General features: G+C 37.1%; 1 protein-coding gene across 1 annotated transcript in view; it reads left to right on the top strand.

Moving 5' to 3' along the window:
- Positions 1-13,079, top strand: part of mia2 (MIA SH3 domain ER export factor 2) — a 79,483-nt gene that overhangs the window by 57,253 nt on the left and 9,151 nt on the right. Inside the window, exons 19-27 of the mRNA XM_072267766.1 lie at positions 1,447-1,537; positions 3,976-4,114; positions 6,288-6,389; positions 6,467-6,527; positions 7,382-7,417; positions 8,732-8,799; positions 10,234-10,343; positions 10,588-10,719; positions 11,495-11,647. Coding sequence (XP_072123867.1) covers positions 1,447-1,537; positions 3,976-4,114; positions 6,288-6,389; positions 6,467-6,527; positions 7,382-7,417; positions 8,732-8,799; positions 10,234-10,343; positions 10,588-10,719; positions 11,495-11,647 — 892 coding nt within the window. The remainder of the gene's footprint in view (positions 1-1,446; positions 1,538-3,975; positions 4,115-6,287; positions 6,390-6,466; positions 6,528-7,381; positions 7,418-8,731; positions 8,800-10,233; positions 10,344-10,587; positions 10,720-11,494; positions 11,648-13,079) is intronic.

Raw genomic sequence — 13,079 nt, 5'->3', positions numbered from 1 at the left:
TTACACCGGAATGGTTGACTTCAGCTAGTTCTGAAGCACCTCTTCACTAATGCTAATAGATTTTGACCACTGCTGACCACTTGTTCAGGCTGTCTTGATGTGGCTTTATTATGTTCTTTTAAGCCAGGTTAGATTGTTACTAATGATAGTGATGTTTGCATTAGGTTGTAAAGTCACAGGTTATAACAGACATCGTCATGCCCGTGTATTCCTGATGTTGATTTGCAAGATCTTATCTGATTCTATCCTATTGTTTATTTAAAGGGAAGTTGCCAAAAAGAAGATGGTGGGGGAGAAGGGTTGATTCTATTTGGGGCATTAAGATTGGCTTGGTTATTAAAAAGAACCTGTTTTCTCATTTGGGGTAGTCCAGAACAAAAGGATGGTCTTAGAATTAGGACATTCATGAATCATATTAGAAAGCACTTTTTTTAAATGGAAACAGACAGCGTAGGCTTCAAAAGTCTGTTAAGACTAGATCTATTAAAAATTCCAAAACTGAGATTGATGGAGTTTTGTTGCAAACACAGGATGTGCAACTAAGATGGGCAATTAGAGTGGAAGTACTATCAGCCATGATCGGAATGAATGGTACACAGGCTCAGGGGACTGAAAGGAACAAGAATGAATCAATATTTTTATGGTCAGTTAGCTTGCTGACCTGTCAAATATGTCATTGTTATACTCCAAGTTGTGGAATGATACAGCACTGAAGAGGGGAATATTTACCCATTGTGCTGTGCTAGCTCCTTGATAGAGTTATTACTCTCCCAAGATAACTGTATTTATCTACTTTTTTAAAAAATTGAACACAGCACAGGAACAGATCCTTTGGCCCTCATTGTCTTTGCTGACCATGAAGCCAGATTAAACTATCTCTATCTACCTGCACATGATCCATATCCCTCTATTCCCTGCATGTTCTGTGCCTAATTGTTTCTTAAACACCAGCCAAGCCAGTATGTTTCAGGCATCCATTGCTGCATGTAAAGAATTTATCCTGCACATCTCCTTTCAACTTTCAATACATTGAGGGGACAAACCTCATAGCAACATTTCATCTGAGGCTCCAATATTCCATTTGTTGTGTGGGATAACAACAACAAATATAAATATTCAGTTATTTACATAAGTTTTACCGTATTTAGGATTAGAGGTTCATCGTTAGTCAGAAGATGAGGATAAATCAGGGGTTTTCAGAACTAGGAGAAGTAGTATGTTAAGTTGCTATGGAGCAGTGATGCAGCAGTGTGATGTCCCAGTACATCTTGAAAATTATCCCCAGCATCGACCAGTCTTGACAAGCATTGTGAGTAACACTGTAAATTTGAGTAATGATAAGTAATAATCTGAAATTTATAACTTAAAACTGGAAGTTCATCGCTAATATAAAAATCCAATGCTATGCTTTTAAATCTTGATTTAATACCTTTTATTTTTCTTTAGCTAAATGCCAGCTTGAAGTCAGTGGAAGAGGAAAGAAATCAGATTCACAGCAAATTATCAGATGAAATCAAAGCAAAGCAAGAGCTGATGGGTAATTATAAAAGAAATTTTAGTACTCCTATTTAGTGGAGCTTAATGATGTACTGTATGCCAGTGATGTTTCTTGGGATGTTTAGCATCTTGCAACTAATGCATTTATGGATAAGCACATTTCCTCAATTTACTAGAGACATTTTTGATGTCTTCAGTGTTATATAATGATCCTTGTTGACAGGGCGACTGGTAGTTTGTCTTTCTAGCACGCTGATATTTGACTCATCTGGTGACTTTACAAGTTCCAACTTATCAATAAGATCGCAGGGTAAATATGGATGAGAAAGGTTACAGAAATCTCTATCAGAATATCTAACTTTCTGAAGATTCTGTCTTGTTTCTCCACTATAATCCAGATCTCATTATAATTGTAGATTTCCAGTTTGTAATCCAGTATAGATTTGTTGAATAGTATTGTTGATGCTGGAAATCAGAAATGAATACAGACCTTGGTAGAAGACATTTGAACAATAGTTATGCTTTCTTTCGTACTTTAATTTTGCCACTAATTAGGTCACATCTAGATTATGTTGCACGATTCTTGTTACCACAGTTACAGGAAGGATGTGACAGCAGTGCAGATTAGCTCCTCGTCAATGTATCATTTTCTGTTTCTGTATTTGTTAAAGGGAAGGCATGTTTGAGAAATTTTAAGTACTTCCTTGAAGAAATAGTTGATTGCCTTGGTAAAAAGAATATGGAGCATATTTGCCATTCAACAAGTATTTTAGAATCAAATAAATTTATATCACTCAAAAGAAGCTTTTTGGCCCATATTGGGCATATAGGCTAAAAAAGACACAACTTGTTTTGACTTGCACTTCTCAGTTTTCCACTGGTAATCTTGTAGATTGATGCTTGGGTACATTTTCAGATATGTTTCTATCTTTCTGTTAGCAAATTTCAAGTCGCTGTCTGAATGAATAGAAAAATAAGTCCTCAGTGCATGTTGATCCTCCTTTCAATTCGAAAATTTATTTCCTCTAATTATTGAGCTCAATCTTGTTTAAGCTGCCTAGGCATCTTAAAATTTTATATTGTGCATAGTTAACGCAGCACAGAAAGACACTTCAGTCCAGCTTCTCTATGTCAACCAAGTTGCCTCTGTCAGCTAGTCCCATTTGTCTGCATTAGAGCTTATATCCCTCAACTTTTCCTATCCATGTAGTTGTACTTGTCTAAGTGTCTCTTAAAAGGTTGTACATATACCTACTTCTACCACTTCCTTTGGCAGCTTACTCCATGTACCCAGCACCATCTGTATGGGGGAAAAAGTTGCCCATCAGGTCCCCTTTTACCCTTACCCTTAAATCTATGCCCTCTAGCTTTAAACTCTCCTACTGGGACCATACACCTTATGCATATCAGCTCATGATTTTATATACATCTATCAACTTCTTGTCCTCCAGAGAAAGTAGACATTCTTCCTAAATAGATCAGCTCATAATACTCCAACTGTGTTTTCACCAATCCAGTAGAGCTCAATCAAAAATGTGCCTGGACTTGATGTGCAAAAGCAAAACCTGAGTTGCTGGTAATCTGAAATAAAAGGAAAAAATATTATAAATATTCAGCACATCAGCAGGATCTATGGAGAAAAAAGTTTACATTCAATATGATGACACTGTCAGAACTAGGAAAATTAGGAGTCGAGCATGTCCAACAATCTGGAAGAGGTGTAGGTAGAGGGAAATAAATAAGAGCAAAGAAAATTGAAATTATATGGGATGCTGGAACTATCCAGTAGATTGGGCAGTATCAGTGGAGAGAGTAAAAGAGATGCCTTTCATTAGAATTAGCCTGTTTTGATATTGATTGAGAAAGCTGGTTATGTGGAATTGTTCAGTTTGTTATTGGGGGCTTTTGAGAGCCAAGTCAAGGGATGAGTTGCTGCTGTGATGCTCGTGTTTAGCATAGCTGGAACAGGGAATTTTCCTCTCAAGAGATTACGGATCGTGAGGGCTGTGGAAATGTTTTGCCAGTCAAGGACAGCTTCTAAACTGCTCTTAACAGGTGTATGAATGGAGCTCTCACAAGCTAAAGGATGCACGCTTGATCTCCTAATCTACCTATTGTATTGTAACTTTGGCATTTTACTTGTGTAGTTGCACTGCACTTTCTCTGACTGTAACAGTTTTTTGAATTCTGTTTCTTTTTGCTATCTTGCTATATTTATGTATAACATGATCTGTTTGAATAGCACACAAGCAAAACCTCATAGTATCTTGGTATATGTGACAGCAATAGATTCATACCAAATGCGTTCATTTGAATGACAAAAGCGACTGTATATGCAGAATGCCATTTGGTTATGATATTCCTGAATGACAGAAAAGGCTCAAGAGACCAATTTGGGTACTCCTTTCTTATGTTCCAAAGTAAAATATCTCAAAACTTGCAATGAATTTATAAATATTTTTTGTTTTCATTTGGTAGAGCGCGTTGAGAAACTCCAGTTGGAACATACTTCAGCACAATGTGTGAAAACTCAATTTGAGACAGAATATAAAACCATTCAGCAAAAGTTAAAGATCATGACAGAATTGTACCATGAGAAGGAAATGGAGCTACAAAGGTAATAAGCATGGATGAGTTTTGAGTGAAAATGAATCCTATAGGAAAAATACATAAGTGATAATGGGGTAGAGTCACAACACATTTAGAGCCTGTTGGTATTACAATGCAGGTGGAGAGAGGAGCAGTTTAAATGCCAGTGTTTTCCTGATGAGCGACTCAGATGGGTCGTGACTAGGGATAATAAGAGGAAAACATTTAAAATTACTTTATTCTAAACAGTAATATCAGCCCATACATAACTTATTTGTTAATGTAATATGTATTCACAGTAAGTTAAAATATTAAAAATGGGTATAATCATAATTACTTAACTATTTTAATTTTGTATTGAAAAGAGTGGAAATGCCTAGTTGGGTCATTGATTTCTCAGACATTTTTATGCAATTGAATTTCTCTTTTTAATCTTTTGAGCTTCCTATTTAATCAGCCACTAATCGCAGCTGCTGTTGCAGGTAACGTTCAGGCCAGGACAGGACCTCTACTGTGAATGGCAGGGCACTGATGAGTGTTGTGGAACAGAGGCACCTTTGCAGAAGTGCACAGTTCGCTGAAGGTGGACAGAATGTTGAAGGCATTAATCATGCTGGCCTTCATTAGTTGGGGCATTATATTTAGTGTACAGTCTTGGTCACCTTATTGTGGGAAAGACATGCTCAGGAATGCAGAAGAGATTTACAAGGATGCTGCCTGGATGAGGGGGCCTGAGTTATAAGGAAAGGTTAGCCACACTGGATCCTTATTCCTTGGAGCGTACAAGAATGAGAGGTGACCTCACAGAAGTTCATAAAATCATAAATGGTATGGATAAAGTGGACAGTCATAGCCTTTTCTCCAAGTTGCAGAGTCCAAAACTAGAGGGCACAGATAAGTCAGAGGGATTTAAAAGAGACCCGAGAGGTAACTTCTTTAAACACAGCGTAGTGAGTTAGCTGCCAGAGGATGTGATCAAAGCAGGTACAATTGCAGCATTTAAGATAATTACGTGGAGGTAAAGGGATTGGAGTGTCATGGGACAAAGTGACCACTGAGACTAGCAGGGAGGATGTTGTGATCAGAATGGACCATTTGGCCTGAAAGGCTTGTTTCTGTGCTGTATTACTCTATGATTCTCTGATGAGATGGAGGGAATAGTCAATCAATTTTTATTGAATGATTTCTCCCTCTGAAACTTCTCTAAATCCCCATTGAAAATTCCTTGTATAACTGGTTATAGGATTTTAACAGACTGTTGTAGGTGTTCACCCTCAACAATAATAATTGATTAGCCACACAGAGAATCTATTAAATGACCAATATATTTATTGCTTTGGTTAGAAACAAACTTGCAAGTCATATAGAATTTAAGTATCTGTGCACACACTCATTAAGTTCCTTTGACACTCCTTGAGCAGTTATAGTAAAAGTCATACCTGAAAATATGAACAACACACATAAAAGTTGCTTGAAATTCCAGCATCTGCAGATTTCCTCATTTGGGCCTGAAAATATGAGTTTATGCAGGCCAGGTGTTCCTCTCAATTCCCACGTAATCTGCACAATGGTTGGTCACCAGAGTTTTTGCTGCTAATACTCTGGAAATTCTCCATTCTTATCGAACTGTTGTGTTTCAACTTTATTGGCTGTGGTTCATCTGGCTAGCCTGTGTCAGCATCTGATTGGATATGGCCCAAGGCTACAAGCATGTTTCTTTATTGCTTTTCCACCAGACTTGTGCCTCATATAACTTTCTTTGTTTTCTCTGAGACAGACCAGCTAAAGCCTGATCAGCCAAACACTGGGCTCAGGTTACTTCAGATCACGAGCTGTTCTTTCCCTAAGTCTGCCAGTTCTGCCTAACCAAATAAATAATTTCTTATTTGAAAATGATCTCTGCTTTAGCAGATCAATGGCAAGAACATCAATGTTCACTTCAAATTTTTGATTAAGCTATCCTGAGCAAGAGTCAATTCACAAATCAGTTCAGAACATGGTGGCTGCAAGAAGTGCTACAGAAAGGCAGCCTTCATTTCAATCACATGACAAAACATAGACTTTTGGTTTGTCTGCTTCCACTGTTAGCTGCTTTGTGGATCTAATTCCTTTCTGGCCAACATACGTATCATTTCATCAGTCTTTCTGTTGCTATTGTATACCAGTTAGCTAAGGCATAATTTTGATTGTTCTGTCTGCAGAAATCTAACTGTGGAAGAGCATCATCGTTTGCAGAAAGAAGAGAAACTTTCTGAAGTTGATGAAAAGATTAATCAAGCAAATGAAGAGCTCACTATTTATAGGTAACCATTGGTGTCAGTTTCTTAGTTAAAATGCACACATTGAATTGAGATACAATTATTGTTTTCTTTCTTTGCAGACAACGTGCTAAAGATCTTGAAGACGAATTAACTAAAACTATGCAGTCATATAAAAATCAAGTATGTAAAAGAAAATTGTTTTTCATTGCTTATTTCTTAATAAACCCAATATAAAGTATTTTCCACCTGAAATGTTAATTCTTTCTCTCTCAGCACATGATGTTCAGCATTTGCTGTTTTTATTTATGTATGAATACTTCCTTAAAGCTTTCAACTGAAAGTAAAGTTGTTCTTACTCTACCAGAGCTGTTCTGTAAGATATTTTGTCTGTTATTCTTAATAGTAAATAATAGTTCAGACATTTTTAACAGACTTTGTGACTGTTTGAATGTTGATGAATGCCAATGACCCTACTCTTTGTGAAAGCCATTCTGGTGGCTGAGCTGTTAGCATGTTCAGAGCCTGCACTATCCTGGGAGCCAGCCATCCAGTTTCCTGCAGAAGACCGTGCCAGGGGTGACATTGGAAAAAACGGCATAACCCACGGGCAGGCATATGAATTTGGGTGGTTCACTGGTCAGTCCATTTTTTTGCTATCTTAAATGCCAGCAAGGATTGGGTATAGAGCAAAAGGCTTATGTTACCAGATTAGCAATCATGAGGTTCAGACTAATTGATGGAAGGTATCACTTCAAACCAAACACACCAGAGTTTAAATTCAGATAATTAACCAAATATAATTGGAATACAAATTTGATATATGGCCATTACTGGATTGTTGTAGAAACCCTAATTAATGCACTAAAATATTGCCGAGAACAGTTGGCATTCCTAAGCAGCAAGAAATCAAACAAAGTGTGATTAACTAATAACCACTAATAAACAGATGAACCTTAATAAACTTTGCCAGTGATGTCCATATTCTGTGAGTGGCAAATTAATTAAATAATTTTCTTCTGTATTTATATTTTTAGATTGTATCCCATGAGAAAAAAGCACACGATAATTGGGTGAGTTTCAGAGACAAAATGAAGTGTTGCACCTGGGTAGGTCAAATGTAAAGAGCCAGTACACTGTTAAGGATCTTGCCTGTAACAATGTTGATGAGCAGAAGGATCTTGGGGTCCAGATTCATAGCTCCCTGAAAGTGGCTACACAGGTTGGTAGGGTGGTTCATAGCCTGCTTCCCTTTATTTGTCAATGCATTGAGTTCAAGAGCTAGGAGGATATGTTGCAGATTTATAAAACTCTAATTGTGGAGTATTGCATACAGTTCTGGTCATCCCATTATAGGAAGGATGTTAAGGCTTTGGAGAGGTGCAGAAGAGGTTTACCAGGATGCTGTCTCAATTGGAGGGCATGTCCTTTCACGAGAGATGGGACATACTTGGCTTCCTTTCTCTGAACTGCTGGGGGGGTTGGTTGGGGGGAAGATTTGGTAGAGGATTACAAGATTATGAGAGGCATAGATAGAGTGGACAGACAGTACCTTTTTCGTCAAGGTTGAAATGTCTAATACCAGAGGGTATGCATGTAAGGTGAGAGAGGGTAATTTTAAAAGGAATGCGTGAGAGGTAGTTTTGTTTTACTGAGTGGTGCATACCTAGAATGTGCTGCCCGGGGTGGTGGTAGAAGCAGATATATTAGTGACTTTTCAGAGACGTTCAGATAAGCAGATGAGTGTGAGGAAGATGGAGGCATATGGACATTGTGTAGGCATAAAGGATTAGTTTAGTTGGCCATTTGATTACTAATTTATTTAGTTCAGCACAACATTCTGGGCTGAGAGACTTGTTCCTGTGCTGTACAGTTCTGTATTCTATGTTCTAAAATGCAATGGCTTACCATTTATATTTCTGATGTATCTATTTAAATAATTTTAGGCCAAGTTACTATGCATGACCTTGGTAAAATGCCTTAGTCACGAATTCCTGTTCAATTTTATTCAATATTTAGTGTGTAATTAATAGCTTAGCCTAGTGGGTGGCTCAGTGGGGAGGGTGTCTGAAGGCACATACCTGTGCAAATGCATTATTGCACGTACAAAAGCCCAAAGCTATTAACTGACCATCAATTTATTCATATTAGGATAATAGCCAGCCCCAGGTGCAAATGTAAAGCACCTGGTAGTAGAGACACTGGGGAAAAAAAGTTAATAAAATATGAAATAATTGTTCACTAAATCAGGTAAAAAGAAACAATCTCTGAATTTGCTGTAAACTAATTCCTGGAGTATGCCATCAATGAATTGCTACTACTGTCTTCTGAGGCTGATGTACATCATGTCCATATTTGTAACTGATATACAAAATTTTTAATTGTAGCTGTCTGCTCGTGAGGCTGAACGAGAACTTGGCAATGTTAAAAGAGAGAATGTTCACCTTCGACAAAAGTAAGTTTCCAGCTGTTTCTAAATGAGCTCCTTATTCTCTTTGAATTCAGTGACAACAATTTTGAACTGAGCATTATAATTTTAAAAAGTCAGACTTTAGGCATTCCTGTTACATCAAGAGCTTTTTCTTCCAATATAAAAATATTAAGGCATGCTGTTTTACGAAAGTTGATGCAGGGAGTGATGATAGGTAACTAAAATATTTAAACATTATTGAGTTGAGGATTGATCTGAAGATATTCACAATGGTTGAATATTTTCTTCCTGATATTCGGTAGGATGGCGGAAAGAGCATAGAAGTATAATTTCTATCCATAGAATTAGTTAAATTCAACTAGTCCTGTTACTGTGCTATAAGTATATTAATACTCCTTTGTAAAGAACATTATTAAACTTTTGGGGAAAAATAATAATTCATCCCTCTTGTTTGTAGCCTGCATTTTGTCCAAGTTTCTTCTAAATGTATTAAATATTGAAAGATCTGCCCAGTTCTCTGCCCTTTGAGTTGTATTGCAGGTCTGCAGATTTGAAGCATTCTTGACATTTGTCCTGCCTGAGGTTGCAATGTATTTCTTGTTGCTAACCAGCAGCTGAAGAAAATCTCTAAATGAGATGTTGTCAAAGAAATCTTTTCTGCATGTTATTCCCAAGTTGCCAGAGTAGCCATGGTAGGAGCAGAAATTGGATGCATTAGGCCTTAAAATATAATTTGAAGTTCTGGTTAAGTAACAGGTCAGAAAAGCAATAAGTAAAATGTATGCTCGGTGGGCAGTACTCCAGAATATACATTCAGTGGCCACTTTATTAGGTATCTTCTGTACCTAATAATGTGGCCACTGAGTGTACGTTCGTGGTCGTCTGCTTCTGTAGCCCATTCACTTCAAGGTTCAATGTGTTGTGCATTCAGAGGTGGTCTTCTGCACACCACCGTTGGAACGTGTGGTTCTCTGAGTTACTGTTGCCTTCCTGTCAGCTTGAACTGGTCTGGCCATTCTCCTCTGACCTCTCTCATAAACAAGGCATTTTTGCCTGTAGAACTGAATGTTTTTTTATTTTATGCACTATTCTCTGTAAACTCTGGAGACTGTTGTGTGTGAAAATCCCAGCAGATCAGCCGTTTCTGATATTCAAACCACCCCACCTGGCATCAACAATCACGCCATGGTCAAAGTGACTTGGATCACATTTATTCCCCATTATAATACTTGGTTTGAACCACTACAGTTGCAAGTAAAAGTCTGTAAACCTTTTAAAATTATTTGGTTTTCTGCATTAATTACTCATAAAACGTGGTCTGACCTTCATCTAAGTCATACCCACATTTCTCTTGATATTGCAGTAACTTCTGTAAATAGGGAGTGATTATTTTTTCAGCAGGATAGAAGTCCTTTCCTGTGCTAATTTTGAGTGGGAAATTATGTATTATCTTTACAGAATAACTGAAGCAGAATTCAAAATGGATATTGCTTTGAAGGATCCACTTGTAATTGAAGTATCTGGAACAGCAGCATTAAGTGCTTCGGCGCTTGGCCCACCATACAGAGGTCTGCATTCTTTTTCATTCTTCTGGATATTCTATCCACCACAGTAAACTTACTTCAGTCTTATCATATAGCAGAGGTTTTGGTTGGTGCACGTCCTTTGGTTATTGGTGTAATGAGACTTCATTTATGTAAGAATCAGCCCAGTTGTTATTTACCTTAATTATATAGGTTTTAAAAATTAGATGTTTGATTTTAATATCAAAAATTAAAGCTGTTTTGTTTTTTTTTTACTTCATAATTATAGGAAGAAGTTCTCCATATGGCCCTTCTCCGGTGGGTCGACCTGGCTCCGAACCTATGGGCTTTCTATCACCTCCATTACTAGATGGGCCCTTAAGGTTTTCACCTTTGTTCCCTGGGAAACCAGACTCTAAAAGTAAAGTATTTAGCAAAATAATCTGTTTGAAATATTTTTCATACTAGTTAAGTCAAAGCCAGAGTGACGCATACTATCCAAGAGATTTATAAAACTTTTGCCAGATCTTCTTTTTTAATTAAGAGAAAAGATTAGCTAGGCTGGTATTATTTTCTCTAGAACAGAGGGTGCTGAGGGGAAATTTGATCATTGTATAAAATTATAATTAGCAAAGAAGGATCTGTTTCTCTTAAGTTCTAGGCTCAATAACTGGGAAGTGCGCCACTTTTGTATAAAGAAATCAGATCAAAAAATATAAAACAAGTTTGCTTAACCAATTAATGCATTTGGAAAGAATGTGAGGTGATGTAAGAAATATTAGAGTAGGGTTGAAGAAAGATAGTGTCACCAAGAGGGATGGTAAAAATCTGGAACCTGCTGCCTTAAAGGGTGGCCAAGGCAATTCCTCATTGCACTCAGTGTAAAATTCTGAATGACCACATCTTTGATATGATGGACAAATAACTATATGGGCCCCTTCTCAGAGGTTATGGACATAATGGGTCAAATATCCTCTTTCTGGGATGTCTATGATTGTTAAATTATAGAATTGCTGAATAGTTGTATAGTAATCTGATTTTATTAATGTTTTCAGCAGTAATATAAGCATACTTCTGTCAGCATACTAATTAGCTTAGGTTGTGAACTATTCTACAAAATGTTCTACATGTAGTATTTATTTTATATATGAAAGAACTGGCTTGTGTAATTCATTTGGTGTATTGTTTGTCCATAGCGAGAGGTCCATCAATCCATCTGGATCGCACAACTAATGAAAATACAGATTCTGTTTCTGACCGAATGTCTGATCAGCATGGTCCACAGTCAGACAGTGGTTCACTGTCCCCTGTGTGGGAAAGAGATCGTAAGCTGTGCAGAGCATCACCAGGTACGAAAGAATCCATATAAAATATCTATCTACTGAGTGGGTATATAGGTTCTGTGACTGAGATTACTTGAATATAATTTTTTAATAAATGTCAATGTCTAGTCCTGTGTATGTTTTAAGGGAATTAAGATTTTGAAGAAGTGCTTGACCAATTGGATGCATTTCACATTCCTGTACATCTACAATGTACACTTGTAGATCCTTTATCTCCCTGTTCTCAGGCATTGGATGGAGCAGGGGTTCCCAACCTGGGCTCCACTGACCCCTCGGTTAATGGTAGGGGTCCATGGCATAACAGAAGTTCTGTGGACCAACTGAATCTCTTTTTTTAGCCAGAACAGGTACAGTGTAGCACTGCATTTGTAATTCTCGCAAAACAAATATGTAAGTGAGAAGGTCAGCAAGATTTTCATATTTTCAAAATTTGTAGAAAGAAAATATAACTATGATTAACTGTTTTAAATTTTGATAAATCTCAATGAATGTATGTCATTAATGGTCTGAAATAGACTTGAATGACCCAATTTACTATTTTAACAGACCTACTATTGCATTGGTCCATGGTAGACTCAAAGTTACGGGATGCTTTTAAGTAAACCAATGAGGACAAACTTATGAAAAAAATTAGCTGAAAAAAATATACCTATCCATGGAAGAAAATGTTACTTATGTAAAGGTCAACTTATTCTAGAATTGTTAGTCATTTTTTTTATGCACAAAATATTTCTGAATTTGGAGTTTTTCAAAGTTTTAATTAGATTTCAGTGTTTGTTTTTTTTTTCCTGTTGGGTGAAGAAAATGACGTATCATTTGTGACCTGTTTCATATATAGAAACATAGAAGCATTGAAAAATCTGAACAGCTGTAGAACATTTGGTCCTACAAGTTTGTCTTTCAATATGATCATATCAATTCCTCTGTGTCATTGCTATATTCCTGCCCATTGCGTCTAGAAATGTGTCTACCTCCTTTTTAAATATAGTCTGCCACTTGGCCTTCTGTGATACTGAGTTCCACAGAATGAAGACATTTCTCCTTATCTCATTCCTAAGTGTCATACCACATACCTTGATACTTTTGAGTTCTGGTTCTAGATGCCCATTCCATATCTACGCCTGTACTTTCGGTATCAGCCTATCAAGCCCTGTCAGAATTTTGAATGTTGCAATTAAACATTCTCTCATTCTTTTAAAGTTTAATGAATGCTGCTTTTGTCAGTCAAAACTTTTCCTCATACAGTCCTGTTATCTCAGTCTGGAAAACTTCTACTGCATCAAGAGTATATATCTCCTTCTTTGTTTTAAGGATATCAAACCTGGACACAATACTCCAAAAGTCTTCTCCTATACAATTATAGTAAGACATTCCTCCAAAGCCTTCGAAGGTGGTAAAGAGATAGTGTCATGGCTGCAGAAAAGGAGGAAGTCACGGA

The sequence above is a fragment of the Mobula birostris genome, chromosome 1 (assembly GCF_030028105.1).
Source record: "Mobula birostris isolate sMobBir1 chromosome 1, sMobBir1.hap1, whole genome shotgun sequence".
In the NCBI taxonomy this organism is placed as follows: Eukaryota; Metazoa; Chordata; class Chondrichthyes; order Myliobatiformes; family Myliobatidae; genus Mobula; species Mobula birostris.
This window is presented reverse-complemented; position numbering and strand designations above follow the sequence as displayed.